The sequence below is a fragment of the Poecilia mexicana genome, unplaced genomic scaffold, assembly GCF_051168715.1.
Source record: "Poecilia mexicana isolate PSO_F unplaced genomic scaffold, ASM5116871v1 scaffold_12, whole genome shotgun sequence".
NCBI lineage: Eukaryota > Metazoa > Chordata > Actinopteri > Cyprinodontiformes > Poeciliidae > Poecilia > Poecilia mexicana.
In genome coordinates this window covers 5442661-5464210 of record NW_028263381.1, presented here as the reverse complement: position 1 = coordinate 5464210, position 21550 = coordinate 5442661, and the positions used below count along the sequence as shown (strand labels likewise).

Sequence of the window (21550 nt, the reverse complement as noted above, 5' to 3'; positions counted from 1 at the left end):
AGAAATGTGTGATGCAGTCCAATCCGCCTACATCACATCGCCTACATCTTGGTTTTGCAGCAAAACCAAGAAATGGAGCAGAAATGTGTGATGTAGTCCAATCCGCCTGGGTTGGATGACCTGTTTTCTGCTGCTGCAGGTTGGTTGACCGTATGCATGCAATCGAAACACATCCCAACACACTGTAAACAAGAAAGTCATATAAAAATATGCATCTTATTATCATCATTATTACTTTTACCTCCTCCTTGTTTCTTTTCTCGGAGAAGCAAGTGAAACAATACCCTGCAGGCGTCACAAGATAAGTCGCTGACGCTCAGGAAGGTTTCCCTTCCTTTTATTTTTTTTCCAACCTCTTCCTTTGCAGGTCACTTCTGTGTGAAAAAGAGAGAGATAAAAAAATCTGATTTAGTAGCATATGTTTTGCACACACTCCTAATATTCACAAAGGCGGCTTTTTGTCGCTCATTTCCCATACGGGATATGTAAATGTTCCCTGCGCTGCATAACCTCTGGCTATTAATTTCCTTTAGCGGTAAAAGTTAGACATTCGTCTTCGCATTGGAGACGATAAATTGTAAAAAGAAAATCTGTTGACAAATTTGCTGCGGTTCAGGAATCCGGTATCTGAACTAATCAACCTTGTGACCATAAATACGGACTTGGTGGGGACAAGCCGGCAAACAGCTCAATCACACGCTTCCTGTTTTTGAGCACGTAGTCGGTGACCTCAGAAGGAGGAGCACAGGATGTTCTCTAAGTGGAAGATACACAGATTTCCTAGACAGCTTTTAACGGGGACGGGAGCAGATAAGATGCATCTGTTCTATAACTGGATAAATAGTCCTGTTTTGTTTTTTTTTCTTCCTTTTTCCTGTAGCAACAACAGCTAAAACATCTGATCCCCTTCTGTCACCGAGGTCAAGCATCTCTTTAATGCTTGTCATTGTGGCCTCAGACACTCAGATGTTCCAGCTTCAGTCTCCCTGCAAGCAGTTTTTCAGGGTTAACGTCAAACAGACGCAACATAAACCGTCTGACATTAAACTAGACCAAACTTTTCCTGTTCTAGGTCAGACGTGATTAAATTATTTATTTTTACTTAAAGGTGGAATGAGAGGGAGAAGTTGTAGATTTTATTTTCTTCTTAAGTTTAACATCCTTTATGTTTTTAGATATTTCCTTAGTAGAATTGTATTTTAGACTGAGGCACTTGGATCAAAGGGTTTGGAAATCAGGGCTTTGTGGTAGACGCGCTGAAACGTCACGGCACTTTTCATGTCTTGAAATGTTTCTTTCATCGTTTCCACTGTCATGTGTTTTGTGAACTGCACCAGATTCTCCTGCTGGGAAACACACCCCACAGCATGATGCTGGCACCTCCATAACCCCATAGTTAGAATCATTTATTAGAATGAAAAATGTAAAGATGATCATTTTGGTCAAACGCTTTGATTTTTTTCCATCAGACCATACTACGTCTATAAAAATATACCTCTTTGTAACTGCATGCTGTTTTTTTTTTTATTTCTATTCTTTTATTTTTCTGGAGTAATTGCTTCTTCCTCTCTGAGCGGCATTTCAGCCCCTGTATGAACAGAACCCCGTTTCACTGTAAATAACGACGCTCTTCAGACATCATCCTAACAAGACTATTTGGTTTTCTTCTGATGTTGCACAGTTTGCACCGAAACATTTTCATACCCAAGGATGAACCAGAATTGTCCATCCCCATGATATTCTTGTTGATATTTCTGTTTGATTTATTAGGATTAGGCCAAGATGTCACGTAAGGAAGCAGAATGCTGGAGGTGTTGCCTTGGGAAAAAAAATTCAAACAAACCTATCTCCATTTAACTCAAATAATGTGAACAGACATATCAGACGTTTACAAAGCCATGAGATTATAATCTGGATTTAAAAGCACAGCAAACATAGTAGTAAATTCCTGAATTTCCTAATTGTGGCTTTTTGCAAAAAGAAAAAAAATGTAGGTAATCCTAACTGATCCGAAGCAGAACATTATTGCTTTGATTGAATGTCAGTAAGAAAAAGGTAAACAAGAAAAAATAAGTAATGTGACTTTTTAGACTGCATGTGTGAATCTGTGATTTCAGCTGTACTTGTATGAGAACCGTCCCACTCACGTTATAGTGGAGTGTTTGCAAAGGGAGTGGAGGTCCTCTGTGACAAAATCCCACAGTTTACAACAACATTCAACCCACCAAGGCAGTTTTGCCCACACCAGAGGACCTTTTGATTGTGATAACCTCGCCCATGCCCCCCCCCCCCCCCCTACGTACACACACACACACACACACACACACACACACACACTTCCCCCTCTCCACCTCTCTGTAATGTCACTATCATGCCTTTGGTCACAAGATATCCCACTAATCACAGGAATGTTTCATAACACTGCGGTTTCAATAGGCAGGAGAATGAGAAGTGAGCCGCTCACCCGGCAGCTTTCAGACGTGTTAAGAAGTTGCTCAATCCTTGTTTCATCACTCCGATGTCCTGGCAGTAATATATTTATCCCAGCTCGACTGTATTTGTTTTTGTTTTTGTTTTGTTTTTTTCCTTTTAAATTGCCCTAGTACGGTCAGCCCAAATGTCTTCCGCTTTCTCCCCCCCTCTCCCCAGACGTGCGGGCTTTAAAACCGCAGGGACAGATAAGATTTTGTCTGCAGGAACCAGATTTGACAGGATGTTTATTTGATGTTGCTTAGCATAAATTAGTGTCATTAAACCCTAGATCACTTGCCCTTCAAACAGTAGACCTTACAACATAGGAAAAAGAAAGACAATTTCCCCTAAATAGAGTAAAAAGAGAGAGAAAAAACCCAAAAACAAGCTGAATTACAACTTTTCCACTGAGTTTAATGAGGACTCAGTGTCTCCTTTTGCTAAGGAAATGTGTTTTTCTCCCACTTTGGGGTCATTCATTCACTTCTGTTGCACATTAGCCATTTATTACTTGCAAGTTACACATTATATAGCCTGGTTAATGAGGCTGGAGTGTGTAACCAGTAAGCAAGTGAAGGCTGATCAAAGGCACAGTCAAAGTTTATTTGTAAAGCCAATTTAAAAGCAACCTCAGGTTGCGTGGGTATGAAAAAAAAAGTGTGCTGGCAGGATTAAAAGCCATTGAGGAGAATTTGATTTTCAGCAGTGATTTGAAACAATCATAGGTCTGGGCAAATGGGACGTGAAGAGAAAGGCCGATCCAGAGCAGGAGTCTGTACGCAAAGCCTAAAAAAAGCATCTCCAGAGCAGACGTGAGTGACTCAGCTTATTGAAGTGAACATTTTCACAATCCAGACTGGGGATCTTCCTGTCTACAGTAAGTCAAACGTCCATCCTCCATTGAGAAATTATGTCACTTCTCTCATTCGAGTGGATTGGAGATTGGACTCCAGATTCCCAGAACCGCATTGCCTTGTAAAAGTATTTATTTTTATACCTCATAAATTTTTGCACATATTACAAGCACTATTATTTTTTTTTAGGTATTTTATTGGGATTTGATGTGACAAACGAACACAACATGGTACGAAAACAGTATATGAACAGGGTTTTTTTTCCCCTTTCAAACTAAAGTCTGAAAAGTGTGGCATACTTTTTTTCAGCAATCTTTGCATCAATAAAGCTAAATAAAATTGAGTGCGATTGAGTCACATAATTATTAGTCCATCTGTGTGCAATCTAGTTCTCCTACCATGTTGTTCAATGAGTTGACTGTAGAAATCTAAAATGATAAAATGCTCTAATAATATAAGACAGGGGTGTCCAAAGTGGGGTCAAGGGATCATCTGATGCCCATGGAACGATTTTGGACGACCCATGATCGCAGCTCAAGAACAGCGATTGATGTAGATACACATTTAAAAACTGTGGCAGGGTGAAATTTAATATAATTCGATTTGTTAGCAATATGGACTAAAAACACCCAGTGGCTTTAATTACAATGGAGACCTGGTCGATTCATAAACTTGACAAAAATAAAGCAAGAGTGAGTAAAATTCTGTTCTTATTGGTGAAAAGACACAAAACAATCTAGGAAAAAAAATGATCAATTTGAAAATTTTACCATATATTGTTCTGGTTTTTTTTTTATGTGAAATCTATAGTTTACCTGTGGCTTGTCTACAGAAATCGGACTGCTTTGCTTATTTCATGAAAATATTGTGTGTTTAGTTTGTTGTGTATTTGTCAGGTAAAAAATTACATAAATAAAATAGTTTTTGCTATTATTATTAAAAAAGAAAAACACTAAAAGTTCTGTGGCCCCCAGAGTACTTTCAACTTGACATTTTTGAAAAGTTTGGACATTTCTGATCTAAAACATATGTAACCACAGATACTTTCTAAGTCCCATGAGGGGAGATTTGAAAGAACAAAACTCTTGGGAGGTTTTCATTTAGGGAGATGAGACAGAAATAGTTTCTTTATGGGATAAAGTGGTGTGGAAGTCTAAAGAGGAAGGAAAAATTATACAAGATTTTCCTTTTGTTACGCTTCAAAATCTGAAAAGTGTGCCAAGAATTTGCATGTGTTACTTTGTAATAGATTTTTGTAGCATGTCTTTTTGAGGTATGTCTGTCTGCTGTTTGAGACAGATTGTTTTCTAAATAGTTCAAACTCTGACCGGCGTCCCTGACCCTGTGGAATAAAATCATCCCCACAGCATGATGCTGCCACCACTTTTCACCATAGTGTCCATAGAGTGTTTTGCATTGTTAGTTATCCAGCAAACATGGAACATGACCAGAACGCCTGCTTCTCAGTGTTTCCTGTGTCCTCTACAGGGCTAACATGTCATCAAAGTACTAAAGTATGTGAAGATAAAGTTAATGCAGCAACTGTTAGTCAATACATTATAACATATTAAGTACACTCTGTAGATAACTATAAAAAGCACATAATTTTACTCACTTTACAGCTATATGTTTGGTTTGTTGGCCAACCACACACAGTCTCAAATAAATATAATGTGGTTAGTTTGTAGAAAATGTAAAGACGTTCAAGGGATGCCAATACTTTTGCAAGGCACTGTTATGTTATAGCCGCCTGTTATAAAACCTCGGGACGTTTGCTTTTACACCTGTTGTTCTTCTACCTAGACGTATTTGCAGAGGCGAGTGTCAAGAAGCAACTGACTTGCATAATAACCCCATTGTTTGGTCTGGGGTTTGAAGGTTAAAAAAACAAAACAAAACAAAACAAAACAAAAAATGTTCTTCAAGGTTGCTGGTGAAGATTAAGAAGTCGTTAAATAAGTCCAGTTTGCATATCTGAGACAGCAAAGGGCTTAACTACCAGTGGAACGTGTTTAGCATTAAGAACCTGAACAATTACCTGCTTAATTATTATCCCAGGGATGAGACGGCATTCTGATTGGCTGTTTCGCGAGTGACGTCAACAGCTGTTCTCGAGGCACAGAAAAAAAAATCACATTCGCTCTCAGACCGTGTGTCTCCCTGCTCAGGAAAAAACGCTGGAAAGTTCAGTCTCTAACTCAGTGAACCTATGAAAGAAACCGGATGACGGATAGATTTTAAGTTGGACTCGCGTGTCCGTGTTTGTTTTTTCACTTTAAGTGTGTTTTTTTTAGACGTTTTCAGACTGGTGCTTCGGAACGCGAACTGCTTTGGGATTGACGCTCATCTCGAAGTTCCCAAGATGAACTTCGGTCCGGTGGTCGGAAAACTTTTTGTAAGTAGACGCGACCGTAACCTTCTGTGATATGTTGAATTTAAAACTTTCACATGCGTCTTCATTGGGTGTTTCCTTTTTTTTCCCCCTTACCACACTGACGCAAGTTTAGCATTTGTTTTAAAACCTAGAGTCCGTATAATGTTTTAGTAACTCATGTCTCTGAAAAGTGAGTTATACCAAATCTAGCTTCGGTAAAAAAATTTAAAAAAATCACAGTGGTGTTAAAAAAAAAGACTCTTTCGGAAGCTGAAATCACATCCAGGCCTGTGAATTTGTGAGGAGATAAAACAAGCCCCTTCATTGTCCCACAAGAGCTCGTACACAGGAAGCAACACTGTGTTTGTTGTTGCTGTGGATTAACGTGTTTATTTCTGTAGATATTTAATCATTTTCCTCTCCCTGCCTCTTGCTTCTGGCTCCATTCCTCTGGACAGTACATGTGCTGCATCATTCACCCTCCCTCAGTCCAACATTGCAACCTACCATCTGTGTTGGAGATCATGTGGTCAGATTGTACAGACATGCCCCATATGATGGCCCTGAGCAGAGCCTGTCCTAGACTGCATGGGGTCCAAACAGCTCTGTTTGACTTGAGTGTAAATGTTCAGTTTAGAATAAAAAAAACAAAAAAAATTAAACATCCTACCTGTTGATAATTCTCCAAGTCGATAATTAATGTGTTGTGACAGCAAAACTGTAGCTCTTTTTTTAATGTCTTATCTTAAAAATAACTAGTCTTTCAAAAAATCCCATAGTGATTTATGTGAATGCTCTTTTATAAACATTTACCATTGACTTGTTTGCACTGGGCCATTATTTGTAAAGAAGCTAATGATTATTTTCCCAAGGAGTGGAGGCGGTGCGCCACCAATGATCTTCCTGTGTAAACACATACTGAGATTGGAACATTAAAAAACTAAATCCAGACAGACTAAATGTCCGATATAAAATTTTTAGACATAAAAGGTAAATAAAACATGCATAGCTGAACATAAATATAAGCTTTATAAAGTTTTTATACTGTTTTACATTATATCAGGCAGTTATTTTGAGTCAAAACACTTAATCTAAGTATGTGTATCATAGTGTCAGATCATTGGTGGTAACCTCACTTTCTACACACATTTCCCAATAATCAGTCATGTAACTTTCTGTAAATAAGTGTCCAGTATAAAAGTTATTATATATTACCCCAGCGACAACCTAATCTGAATTTATACGAAATAATAATGCAAAATATTACCTATTACAAATTAAGGTATAAACTACTTTTAACCAAACTTTGAGAATGTTTAACCATCCCTTTAAGCCACCAGCAAGTGCTTGTTTAAAGTTTGAACTTGCAGGCATTTAGTTTGATAAATTATTGCGTATTCAGCAATTAAACATATTTGCTAAATAAAAAGCTGCAGTGTTTGACGTACAATAGAGTGTATACAGTAGAGTGTGGCAGGATGGGTTAAGAATAATCGATTAACAAGGATCATCAAAAAGTAGCTTTTAATTTCTGAGATTTATTTGCATTTGCATTGGACATGAAATGTGACTTTATGTGAATGTATGCTTTTGTATGATGGCAATTAATATATTTGCCAGTTCTAGTTCAGGTTTTGAATTTAAGACAGTTTTAAGTCTATTTTTAAAGCTGAATGAAGTTAGTCTCACTCTTAATTGTATTTTGTTTTAGTGAACTACTGCTCACCGTCTAGCTACAACCAGGAAGATGGAGCACATCAGCTCAGAAAATAGACTTTAAATACTGTTGCTAGTTTATACATCACAGAACGACTTAGCACCACAATACTGTGGTTGTATCAACCATCCAGAACTCTCTGGTCTTCTGGTTCTGCTCTGCATCTCCAGAACCAGAACCAAACATGGAGAAGAGGCAATCAGCTTCTATACCCCACAGATCTGGAACAAACTTCCAGAAACCTGCAGAACTGCTGAAACACTGAGTTCCTTTAAATCGACCTGTTCAGAGTTGCCTTTGTTTCATAATAACTGGAACGTGTATTTGCTTGACGATTTTGAAGATGGCATTTCGTAAGATGCAATGCGTATTGCTTGTTTTGTAATGGGTGACTTCATTGATTTTATGGCGTGAAGCACTTTGAACTGCCTTGTTGTTGAAGCGTGCTAAAAATAAACCTGGTTTGATATTTATAGGTCTCTATTGTGAGATTCCCTGCTGACCTGGGTCCTCTAACTGCTCTGACCTTAGGGTCCTCTAATAACTTCTCTTAATAAATGGCTGACTGTGGCGCTCTCCTGGATTCATTTAAGCTTTAACTCAGGTTGTGTGCAGAGGGCGAGAAGCATATTTTTTTATGAGTATGACTGGGGTTGTGATCAGTTAATCCCTCCCCCTGTCTCACCCCACAGTCACACAAAAAGCCCAAATTCACCCTGCCAGTTTGTCAATTAAAAGACAGAAAGCCTCTCAGCAGTTTTTCCAGGAAGGTTTATCCCTCTCAGACCTTACACAGAGCCAGCCTTTCATTTCTGTTGGTTTTTCCACCGAAGCCTGACATTTTTTTTTTTTTTTTTTTAAGCTCTGCAAGTTCGCTGTGAGGTCTTAATGGGCATAATGTGAATTTGACATTGATTTGGTGCAAAAAAAGACACCTCTGCTTAAGAAACAAATGTTTGTCTCTTATTAAAGAAAGATGGGAGTCTCAAAGATAGATGGGGGCAGCTACGCCTTGGCCGGCCTTGCTGCGTGGTTGATAAGGGCAACAATTGTTTTCATTAAAACCGCTTTTTAATCGCAGATTCCTTCCGTTTCAATGCGCTTTAAAGAATCCCGTCCGCCGATGAGACTGTAACTCTGTTATTCGCTTCCTCTGTTGTCCGATTCATGTTTAAAGTCATGCAGTGTTCCATTACTGAAATCAGATTTACTTCTCAGGGTGGCAAAGTCAATGTTTATCTCTGCTGTAAACCACAGCACATTCTGGAGGCCTTGCCAGCAGCAGACCTTGTTGCTAAGGGACTGTGAGGAAACTTCCACCCAACCCCAACCCCCTCCTCCACCACTCTCTTATCCCCCCCCTTTTCCCACCTCCTCACTCCCACCCCCCGTCCAAATTACCAGAGTGTACGTGCTTGGCCGTCCAGTAAACTTCCCGTCCTGAGTACACAGATAGGCTGATATTAGTGGCATCAATTTACTTCTTAGAATTGTCATGCCCATGCAAATGTATATGAGATTGTTATCTGCGATTGCTTTCTGCGTTTGGGTGTTGGTTCACACAGGAAATGGTCCCCTCAGTCACTGGGGACGACGCAGACAGACATCTGGGACACGCAGAGGCCAAGCTGTAGAGCCGCAGGCCAAAAAAAAAAGAGAGAGAGAAAGAAAACGGGCGGCTCTACTGCTCATAATGCTGCTCCGCTGCAGCATGTGTCCATGAGAATAGCTGGAATCACGTTCGCGGCTAAGAGGAGTTACTCGGGAACCGGGTGATGCAATGCAGGGGCAACCCGCCCACTCCCAGACTACCAGGTGCTCCAGCTCCCTTTGTGTCCTAGCAGCCGTGGTCAGAGGTGTTCGTGACTCTGAAGAAACCTGTTGTTGTTGCTGTTGTTGAGGTGAATCATTCCTGGTGATATCAAAGGTGCACTGACTCACTAAGGGAGTGCCACCTGTTCAGAGGATGAACGACATAACACATACCGACAGAGGCAAGTCATTCCCTAAACCCACCTGAGTTCTGGAGATAAGTGGGAATAGCTTACTGCCAAACAGTCTGACCTCATCGGGCTTCGTCCTGATACGTCGTCGTACCAATAAGTAACCAGTTCTGGATTAGACGCAGTCTGCTCTTAAATGCAACAAACTGCTGTGCTGCTAAGTGTTTGGACTTTGAGCTTTCCCTGTCCTCTTTGGGGACACCAGGTGTCATGGGGTCAGCGGGGTCCTTGGTGCAAACTTTAGATTGTCCAGGTCGGCACATTCTTTGAAGCTCTGTCGTAGAGATAACAATGACTTCTGAGGGAGGTATTTGTGTGTGTGTGTGTGTGTGTGTGTGTTTTTTTTGGGGGGGGGTTGGATTTTCTGTACAAGAGAATCTAGGTGTGGTTTATGATTATACATTCATTAGCTTTATTTTTTCGACATTATTTACATGTAGAAAGTGAAAATGCGTCACTGAACTTTTTTTTAAATGTCACCAAAACAATTGTTAGTGATGCTGAAGGTGTAAATTAGTCATATCTCTCAGTTGTTTGGGTGAATTTCTGTGGGCGAATCTCTGTGGTCAGTAAGTTTCCAATCGGAACCTGACAGAGTAAATGCATAATTCATAAATGGGTGGACAATGGTTTTCAAATAATAACATGTTATTCTGACATGTGTGACGCACATTTTTGTGTCACCCTCCCACACTGATGTGATAAACTGGACAAATCCAGTGCAACTAGATGTTTTGCAGAAAATGATGGCTGCCCAACATTTTGACTCATGTCAAGCCATTGCATGACTCATTCGGTGCTATTTTTTTTTTTCGATCTTTGTTTGTAAAATATTTGTATATTATAATATTGTTTTCCATGTACTTCACAGTTACATACTAATCTGCATGGATCTACCACATTTAAGTAAATTAAAGATTGTGCTTATAATGTGTTATTGATGTTTTTTCTGGGCTCTGTATGCCAAATAAATATGGATTATATGCATAATTCCCCCGGCTGTTAGATTATATTTGTCCTGAGAGTTTACCTAGAAGGTAACAAAAAAACAAGGTTATTCAATCACTTAAAAGCATCTACTTTTTTAATAGATTATCAATGAACTGCAGATAATTTTCTTTGTGAAACTATCAGGAATTATATTAGGACACATTTTTGTGATCAGACATTGATGAAGCATTTTCAGGATATGAAACCTTTGGTATTTCAGTAAGACTCCATATTCGCTGACTGGATACTCCCAGTGGGCTTTAGGCATTGGCTGCTGTCAGTCTCCTGCTATGATATTGTGTGACTTAAAAACTGTGGTTCTAATAGAGCGCCTTGATGAGAATAATACGTACCAGTCCTTCAATTTTACACAATAAATGCCAGTGTGTTTTTTTTTGTTTTTTTGTTCACTGGAAATATCTCCAAAGAGCAAAATTGGTGTTGAAGTTGCCTGTTTATGAAACTGCAGTGTTTTAGCCACTGAGTCAGCTCTCCTCTCCACACATACAGTGAACAAACTTTCTGAAACACGGACTTTTTCCCCAAGAAATAAATAAATGTCTCGAAGCTTAGCGCAAGGTTCTGGGCTTGCGTGTTTTCTGAAACGGGACAAAACTTTTCTGTCCGTTTTATCAGCTTGACTGGAGGTGCAAGGACACGGCGACTACTCAGAAACCTAGACGAGAAGCTAACGAGCTGCAGACAGTCACGTCTGTTAACTCTTAGACACTTAAATAAACTGGTGTGAAACAAACCCTACTCTGTTTTTGGTAAAACAATGCAAACAATGCTTGAGGGTGCATAAAAGCAACATCTAAACACTGATTGATGGTCATTACTTCAGTATAGATTCCTGTGACAGACGGAAGGGGAAAAAATGAACAAATGTCCCGATCATTATGAAAATGAGCAGAAACTTCTAATATATATATATATATATATATATATATATATATATATATATATATATATATATATATATATATATATTGTTGCTGAATTCAGCTTTAAAACATTTTTAAAAGGGAGATTTTCTTTTATGTTAAAAAATGAGATTCTTTGTTATGCACATTATGTCTGAGTTCTCCGAAAAAGAAAAGAAAAAAGTGTGAGGGGGGAAACTCTTTTTAACACCTTGTAAAAACCAATGTTCTGTTCAACCACAGCAGTCTGTTTCATTTGTAATACAGAATAACAGGAAACGTTGACCTCCAGCTATTGACATGTTACTTTTTTTTTTTTCATTTACTGCATAATTACATACTTTTTGGGTTGATAAATGTGGTCAAAATGGAATTCAGCAGGGGGAAAAGTGGATTTTGGAAAAACAAAATAAAAGACGTAATTTCTTGAACTTCATACAACGTTGATACTGGTACAGATTCAGGGAATCTTTTTTTAGACAGGTTGTTGTTTTCTTATCAGTTCCTCTAGCATTAGAGTAACATGGTATCTGACTGGTCCAAACTATTTCAGCGTAGGAAGATTATATGGATTGATAAACATTTCTCTATGTTGCATTCCCTTGCGGTTGCACTGAGCATTATCAGCCATCTTTCACAGGTCATCTAACGCCTTGTTTTTCGGAACTTCATTTTCTTTTCACAAGAAGCTCAAAATCTGATCACACTTTCCGAAAACGTTGTCGTTTAGGACAAAACCTAAAGGTGGTTACAAAGTGATGCATAATATAGATGAATCTATTTTCATCAGACTCGGGGATGAACTGCCTTGTCAGTGACCGACTACACCTAGTACCGGCTCTGCATTGCACTGACGTACAGGCACCAGGAAATATGACTTAACATTAAGCCGTGGTGGTGAAAGGTTTGCATCAGTGCCAAATTCTTTCTCTTCCTGCTCTCCTGGATGAACAGACTTGCTCTCATAAAAGTCTCCAGTCCCAGAACAGGCTCAATCTTTGTCCACAGAATGGACATCTGTTTACAGAGATGTAAATCTGGCAGGGATTCCTGTTATTGATGGCCTCTAAAGACCTCTACCAGACACATACTCTGCATTTTTGCTGTGATGTGTTTATAGAGACTGTTAAAAACTGCCTGCACTTTCCTCTCCCCTCCTTATGCCACACGCAAAGGTGAGCTTTAATGGAACAAATTCAATTGTCTCTGGAGTGCAGTCGTTGGATCCTGGCTCATTCTTTCCCAGGTTAGTCATCTCTTCCTGCTCCTCTTCGTTCCTCGCTTCTCTCCTGGATTAATCTTGTGAGTCGGAGCTTGGCGTCTCTGTGACAGGTCTAATAGGAATTTGAAAAGGGGCTAACTCAATAGCCCCATTGCGCACAAATTCAATTTAATTTTCAAATTAGGAGTCCTGGCTTAGCCTTAAGTCGGACTCTGCATGACTCACGGTGACGGTGTTTACAAGTATGAGCAGTTCGCTTTTTGAAACCACAGAGACCACCTTCACATCTCTAAACAGTCTGGAAATGTGTCACACACCACCTGTTGACAATTCTAGATCTTTTCATACTTCCAGCTTTCACCTTCTGCTGTCAAGTACTGTCACACCAGTCATTTCGCCAACGTTGCGGTCGACAAGGTAACTGAGGAAATTCATTACCATAGCCATCATCGGTTTGTTTGCATGTTTTCTTCTTTTTTACTCTACTGCGGTGGTGAATGCAGCCCTGGTCTGCATGTGTGGCGCACCGTCACGCTCGTCTAATCAGCGGGGCATACCTCCAGAGGAAACTGAAGAATTTCAGTCGTGGAGCGGGGCTGCAGCTTCCCCGAGTTAAAAATATCCAGCCTGGCGGATATGCTGCTGGTCTGATCGGGTGCTGGGCCCGCTCTGAGGGAACAGTTTGGAGCTGAACCCTGCATGAAGCCTCTGTATTGTCTCGAGCTTCCTGTACTCCCTGAGAGGAGGGGGCCGCCGCATTTCACACGCTCCCACTCATACACTACAACCATGCGCGCTAACGTGCGTGCACGCGGCCCTGCGTGTGCGTCAGTGCGGTTTTCAAACTGTTAGCGCTGTCTTGTTTTCTCCACTGCTGAAAACTTGACATGGGAGTCGTTCCCCTTGTTCTCCATCATTCAGCTTTATAAAGATGAATGCATCCCAGCTTGGCTGAACTTTAGATGTATTCCCACCGATGAATCAAGAGTCAAGAGTTAGCTCTCTTGACAGCAGCCAGGTCGTACTAGACTTTGTCATCTCACACAAAATGTCAGCGTCATTTATCACTGAAGGAAAGCCGCGCACGGTCACCTCCTCCCGTCTCCAGAGAGAGATGGTATTTATCTGTAAAGCAGGGCGAGCGTTCACTGTCCTGTCAGGGTTAGCCTTGAGGGACTTGAACTGTGCAATATTAAACAGTGTCAGCAGGATCTGTTCAACACTGTTGTAAGCAAAACCCTAATTACAGAGAAAATTCCTATGCAGTTTGGAATCTGTTTTAGATTTTTTTGTTGTTCTTCCAACTTTGGATTAGTCTGGAAAGATATTTATGTTTCTATATTTTTTTCTCCTGATTTGCATATTTTGCTCATCATGTTGCCTGAAATTTTCGTTCATTTATTTATTTATCAACCAACCAGCTAAGTAGCTAGCCATACATCCATCCTCCCACCATCCTTCCTTCCTTCCTTGCTGTCCTTTGTTTTCACAGGGTCAAACGCAACTCCTGAAAACTGTAGAAACACTTGTGGCAAATTCACTGTGAACTTATGTTATTATATTAAAAGATGTGTACAAGTACAAGAACTGAGATTTAGGAAAAGCATAGAATCTTGATAGATGGAATTCACAGGAACCCTGATGAGTTTTGTGTTCCAACTTAAGAACAATAAAGCCCTTTGTGAAGAATGCTGCGTTGATTTCCACATGTTCCTTTATGACAAAGAACCACCTGATGGCCTCGCAAGAGCAAAAGAATTATGATAAGTTTATGTAATGCAGAACAGCACAACAGCTTTGAATGAGTCAAGCTGAATACTTCAAACTTTTGACCCATCCTCTTCTTTGGTGATTAACTTTCTTGTCACAAGGAAACAAAATCATACTGAGAATTTCTTGTCAAGAGCAGAGTTGACCAGAAAAGTCATTACTATATGAAATTAAATTTCTCTTGTGTTGAATTTAGTTGCTCAAAAATCAAGATCAAAAATTGGTCTAATTTTTGTCGGGTTTAATAGATGAATGCTCTGAGTAGCTCTGACTTTTTGTGATGAGGAAAAAAAATTCTCGTCACAACAGTTTAGAGTTGGTTAATTGTTCTGATAACAATAAAAGTGGTCTTTTTGGCAGAATAATTTACAATAATGCATGTAATTATAATCACAGCCGCAAAAAACAGAAAATCTAACTTGAAAACAACAAAAAAATTCAGATTATTAAAGAGAGAGTAGGTACATAAATCAGTCCTATTGTAGTGCTAAACAGCAAACAGTTAACTGCATTAAAGCATCTTCAATAAAAATATTGATGTTTTTTTATTAGTTCTGCTCTTGTGTAGCTGTGGGGCGGGAAAGAGAAAAAAACAATTCGACCAATGCTTTTGGTTTTTGGGTATGTAAAAACGTCTTCATTGTCATGAGTACATACAATTCTCAAACAATTCAATTATGATTAAATGGAACAATAATTGGAAACCACTATTTTCTGCAGAACCTTTGTAAAAACACAGCCTGTGAACCGGGAAGCAGTTACAGTAATTGTGAAAACACAAAATGAGGTTATCTCGATACACCTTTTGGTAATGGAACCACCACCGGCCTGAAACTTCGAGTAAAACCTGTACTGATTTATCCTGAAACTGATTTTGATTTGTGTCATACTTTCAGAACTTATATGTGGCCTAAGGAAAAGGCCTCATAGAAATCATTTTAAAACCAACACATGACACGGTTTACTAACTTCTTTTTATTGTTGTGGATTTGGTCTGTACCTAACGGTGAGTCAGGCTCGGTGATGCGGCAGCTGTAATTCGCTCTCTCTTTCCTTGTGGTTGTCAGAGGCTGCTGTGATAAAATATTGAGTTCTTCTAAGGTCACTGGGGGGAGGCGTGCATTTCTGACATTTGAACTGAAATAAACCTTTCATTTTTCAGTGACTTATGTACTTTTTTTTTTTTTTGACAACATTCACGCTGCGGCAAAGCTTTGTGCTCCTTCCTCAACCCCGTCATGTGCTGGAGTGCTTAAACATCTTCAGGGTGAAAAAGCTGTTTTCCCCAAAGCACCATGGAAATACAGGAGGCATGCATAGCTGAGAATTGGCTCATTCAGTTGTTTTCTCAGAGCCTGTGGAGGCCGATGATCTATAATCTGATAAACTGGGGATTGCCTTTCTCTTATTTTGCAAGTAAAATGAGAAAGGCAATCAAAGTCGTGGAAAAGTGTGAGTTTATGGATTTAAAGTTACACAGCTGTTGCTTTGGTCATTGATAACAGAAAACAATTTGCTAATTGGAGCAGCATGATGTGGCGAGTCAGGTCCCCCTCCGGACATCGGAATATAATGAGGTGCAGCGTGTCATTGCTTAGTTGTTGGTTTGGATTGAAATCATCCGTCTGATCTGAAGTGAATAATGCAGCTTAGTTTCCTCTATGTATCCGCATTGTCATTTCTCTGCATTTTCTTTCCCTTTCCTTTCCTTCCCTCTCCGCCCCGACGTTATTCCCTCAGGGATTGCTAAGTTGTCACAGGCCTGTAAATGGCCCATTGATAACCTGGGTCATCTGAAAGGATGTCCTGTCATTTAGGCACAAATGCGTCCTCAGTGTGCATGGCATATGTTGGGATTGTTCCAAGGCAATTTGGAAGAACCCTGGGTGTTTAGAGGAAGCGGAGGAGCGCTACTGTTGTCGGACGCACAGAAAGTCCCTCATTATTTTATTGTAACTTTTATTAGTTTAACTCACAGCCACAAAAGCACTGTACAAACTTATCACCGAGTTAGACAATGACAGTAGGACACTGTCGTAAGACATAATCTGCAGCCGAGCTCAGTCATTGTACAGAGGATAGAGGAGGCTGTGAAGTGGACTGAGCCTCTACAGTCGATGCTGGAATGCTTCCAGGGATTGTGGGTTTGAAGGGCTTTCCACACTGAGGTTACGGTCACTCTGGTCTTCCTCCTCTCTTGGTGAAGGATGTAAGAGTAAACCACATTCTGGACGGCCGTAGTGTTTATGTACACAGCGCCGTGCCCTTGTGCTTTTGATGTACTTCAGTAGTATTTAGCAGCTAGATCGAAAAGCACTTTGTTTCAGAAATGACACAGATTCTCTTCAGCTTAGAAAGAGAATTTATTTGTTTCTTCCACTGACACATTGAGAAGTTATTGTGCAACCTGGCTGTCGCATGAAAGCAGTCCATTTTTACTTTTTCTAATCCGTTTTACTCCTTAGAGCTGGAACCATTAACCGACTAATTAATCAGATTGTAGATAAATTACATTAACATAGTTTTGTAGTGCCAATGACAACAAAACAGAGGGGGGGGGAAATCCAGCATCGTATCGCGGATCACAATAAGAAAATAAAAACAGAAAATGTTTCCCCAAAGTCCTGGCCCTTTCTACAGCACATTAACAAGAACAACATTTCCAAACATAATACCAAGAGAACACAGAACGAATGCAAAAGGAAAATAAATATCTAAATGCATGCCGCATTGAACGAAATTTAGCCAACCACAAAAATAAGATGGAAGAGACGAGATTTTACACGACAGTCAAACGGAAAGCATACAGTGTTGTGAAACTGAAAAACATACAGGGAAAAACTAGTGCATGCACATATGAAGTCACACATGACTTGGATTTATCCAGCCAAATATTCCACCTTCCCTTAAAAGGATAAATGATTACTGGAACACAACAAACAGTAGCAGACTGTGGCGGTTCATTCATTCATCACCCTGGGCGAGCTCCTCTTTCTATAAATCTAAGATACACAATCTTGGACCCAGAAAAAATAAACACAATATATTAATTGTATTTTGAGAAAACTAAGGATCTGCTTTTCCAAGATTCACTTGAGGCCCAAATAACATAAAAGATTGTTTATGCAGCTTCATAAACATAATACATGCTCTATAAATCTTTAAAAAACTACAACTGTGACTTAATCTTGTAGGTTGGCGGTAAACTTTAGCGTCATTAACCAGTGATGGGCAAACTGCATTCCTCAAGGACTGGTGTCCTGCAACTTTTACAAGTCTCTCTGCTTCAGCACATCTGGCTCTAATATTAGCTTATTAGCAGAACTTGACTGCATGCTAGTAAGGCAGTTTCACCGTTTAATTCAAGTACAATTGACAATGAACACATCTAAAAGTCTTCCCTCGAGGAATGCAGTTCGAGACCACTGCTTTACATGCAGTTTAAACCTGGTGTGGACCCACCTGGTAAGATCTTCTCGATCCCTCTCCCATCATCATCTGCTGGGAAGCCAGCTGCTTTGGCTCCACTAAGCGGTATGGCACAGGCCAGTTAGGTTTGTACCACTATTTTGTCTGTTTCCACCAAACAGGCGACCTGTACAAACGACTCGACGTACAGCAACTTTCCTAGACCCCCTTTGGATTTAGGTCCCCAGTAGAGGTACTGGTGTCACACAGCACAGTCCATCCACTGTAAAGAAAGAAAAATATCACTTGCTTACTATTATACTAGTGCATAACAATTTATGTCACACTAGTATGACAACATTTTGGCATCTGATTTCTCTGCAGTATTGGCAAAACTGTCATTACTGAAACAGCTTTCTCCATTGGCATTCCCTTGAAAATGTGAACATTTACCTCTAAGAAATGCCAACATATTCAACTTAAGCATGTTCTCAATCTTCAAGCAAAAGTTAGAAATTGTAAAACACCAATTCTGTGAAACTTAGACATTGGTAGACATCTCTTAAGTTGTAGACATTTCACTTTCAATTTACACTCTGTTCTGATACAGAACCTAACTAACTGTGATTCACTTCATGTCAGTAACAACCTCCACACATGAGAGTAGCGAAGGGGTGGGTCATCCCATGCCTCAAGAGCTGGTGTCTTGCAGCTTTTAGGTCCAACACACCTCAAACTGCAGGACATCGGCCCTCCAGGACTAGTGTTGTCCACCCCTGAAGTAGTTGGTGTTACATATTAGCTCTTAGATTTTGTGTCGACAATGACTGGAAAGCTGAAAATTTTTCAATTTTGGTCACCAACCAATTTTTTGTGTGCATCCCTTACACCAGCCATATTATAAACCGGCACTGGTAGCAGTGATAGGTTTATATGGTCATGTAATGGTCTTTAAGTGTTAAAATAGAGTTTAGTCTTTTTAGTTCAGAGATCGGTTTGGAGATCAGGGAATCTGTGTACTGTCAATCGGACACCTGGCGTTTACCTCTGGATTGGCTTAAAGCATGTGGATCTGGTGGAATGTCACGTTCTGCATCTGTGTTATGGAACGGGATTACCTTCAGTGCAGCTCACATTTTCCCAGTCATCTTTATTTTCACATCTTTTTTTCTTTCTTTCCACTCCTTTGCCTTGCACATGTGCTTATGTGCTGATTTTACTCTTTCCTTTTCACACAGCTTTCTACTTTGCCCAATTCCATGCCTCTCCACAGCCCCCCCCCACAATCCGAGCCTCCAGTCGCGCGCACGCGCCGCGCAAACACGCACGGCATATTCAGGCAAAGACTCACCCTGTGTCGTGCAAGCTGTTAGTCCCGTCTCTCATTTATCTCCCTCCCTTTTCCTCTCCTTCCCTCCTGCCTCCCCCCCCCTTCCCCAGAATGTTTGGATAGATCTAAATGGTGTGATTGTGACTGCTCTGCCGGTCGTCTGCCTCTGAGCGTCTTTGGAAAGTCTGACGTGAAGGGAAAAGGCAGAGGCAGAGAGAAAAAGGGAAAGGTTCTTCTGAACAACAAGGCATGGCGGCCCTCCAGAGAGTCAAATCCAGCGTCATAAGTCTTCTCTCCATCCCTTTTCTCTTTATTCCTCTCATTCTCCCACACTCTCTTTTTAGGGCACCTATTCCCTGTCGAGCATCCCATCTTCAGTGTGTTGTCTACAGTTTCTCTGTCCTTCTTTCTTTTTCTTCCTCTTAACCTCTAGTGGTCTGGTGGAGGCTGAACGAAGGGAGGGAGGCTTGCCACTGCACAGGAGAGACAAAACCTCTAGATCTAGGACTCTCTTTTACCCAGGGAGGTGTCCTGTTGCGTTTTAGGCTCTTCGCCGTGGTTTCACATGTCGTGGCATTCAAAGAGCCCAGGTTAAAGAATGTGGGTCATTTGAAGTAGAAGCACTAAAGTGTGTTGTTTGCCAGTGAATGGGGCCTTCTCACGTTGACATGGTGAAAAGCGTGTGAATAAACACCAGCGCCTGGGGGGCATGCTAAAGTGTTTGGCTATATTCTTCTCTCTGTACCCCACCTATACAGGCCTGTTATTATCCAACACATGAATGGATCTCTGGGATTCACATTGGATATGAGCACCGGGCCGCTGGTAGCCAAGGTACCTTATCAAACTCTCGACAATAGAAGAAGTAGCTTCTGTCCTTTTGAACCTCGAGATGGCGGAGTAATTAAATTTGGCCCGCATGCTGCGCCGCATGTAATTTAGTTGGTGTATGTTTCCTCATCCTGTGCTCACGAGATTATGTTGCTCCTAGTTGTGACCAGCTGCGTGGCTTCCTTAATTGCTTTCCCACAGCAGATGTTCAGATCAGATGGTTTGCATTAAGTCATAGATTGCTCACACAAGGTTTCCTATGAAGATACGCTCTCGTCTTTTGCTGCCCCTTCGTCTGATGAGTTTAAGTGGGTGAGTCTGCATCGTGTGGAATCACAAAAAAGTAAATCAAAGCTCATGCCTTTCTCTTCTCTCCCCTCCTCCCCCCTCCCCCCTCTTTGTTGTCTCCCTGACCTTGATGATGCAGGTGGTCGTGGCAGCGCTGATTGTTTGCCATGCGGCAGAACCCCCGGCCCCTCAGAGGTCCGGAGAGGAGTACAGAAACCTCACTCTGAGAAACCAACTCAGGACGTGTGTGGAGAATGAGCAGTACCTCCACCAAGGGCTCTGCTGCCTAAACTGCAAGCAGGGTAAGAAGGAGAAAAACTCTAAATACTCTATACACATGATTGTGTATAGAGTTTTAATGGAGTTACCGCCCCATTAAAAAAAAACACACACAGCAAAGAACAATGCTCCACATTCTCTAATCTAATCTCTAGCTTAACTTCTTGAGCAACACTGTAAAGTGTTAGGAGGCTAAAATTACAAATTCACTCAGACTTTTGGTAAGATTTTAAACTCATCTCTCCTGCTGCATAGGAAACTAAATTTGTTCTTAACATGATTTTCCATTAGCAGGTTGTCATTTCCTTTTTTGTCGTTTTTAAACTCAAAAGGAAGAGCCTCTTAATAAACATTGTTACCTGGATTTGACTGGCTTCCTTAAAAAGTAGTGCCATTATTTTGTTGACTTTTTACAAACTAAACGTAGGTCACCTGAAGCATCAATATTTTGTCTTTTTTTTCCAATACAGAATGCAAAATGTGTCTTGCAGCTTACGTGGCAGTAATTCTTTTTTTTTTTTTTGTTATTTTAGAACCTATTTTAACATTCACACATGTAGGGAAACAGTCTATTAATTAAAATGTAAATTCAGCATATTTGTTCAATTTCAGCCAATGTTTTGCTAATTAATCAAATAGAGATTTGTTACATTATGGATTGAGACTGATAAGGAATTGGTTGTTCAAATATCTGAAATCTGTTTTTTCCCCCTTATTTATTAATAGCGTCACATATAAAAAAGCTCCCCCCCATTTTCAGCCTATTAATGTATTAACAAACAGTATTTATTCTGATGCCCCTTTTTGGAGTTGGAAAAAAATCAAATAAATGGGGATAATTGTATCTTCCAGTGTTGCTTAAATACAAAACCTTACTTATGTACATTTTTAGACACGTCTTTTTTTTTTTTTCTTTTTTGTGGTGTAATCCTAAGCCATAAAATTGCATTTGGTTGAACTTGGAATCACTGAGTCAGAACTCTGGAAACTGGTGTTGCCAGGAAAATCCTGATTGTTGAATCTCTAGGATTAAAAAGAGATTCCTCAACGTCACCAATAGCAATAAAACAGATGAAGGAAGACTGTTAA

The 21550-nt window shown here is 40.2% G+C and overlaps 1 protein-coding gene across 1 annotated transcript in view; it reads left to right on the top strand.

The window, feature by feature from the left end:
* The first annotated feature begins 5105 nt into the window (after positions 1 to 5105).
* tnfrsfa (tumor necrosis factor receptor superfamily, member a) overlaps positions 5106 to 21550 on the top strand; it is a 29988-nt gene continuing 13543 nt past the window's right edge. Inside the window, exons 1-2 of the mRNA XM_015001704.2 lie at positions 5106 to 5721; positions 20322 to 20484. Of these exons, the coding sequence (XP_014857190.1) occupies positions 5689 to 5721; positions 20322 to 20484 (196 nt within the window). The 5' untranslated portion in view covers positions 5106 to 5688. The remainder of the gene's footprint in view (positions 5722 to 20321; positions 20485 to 21550) is intronic.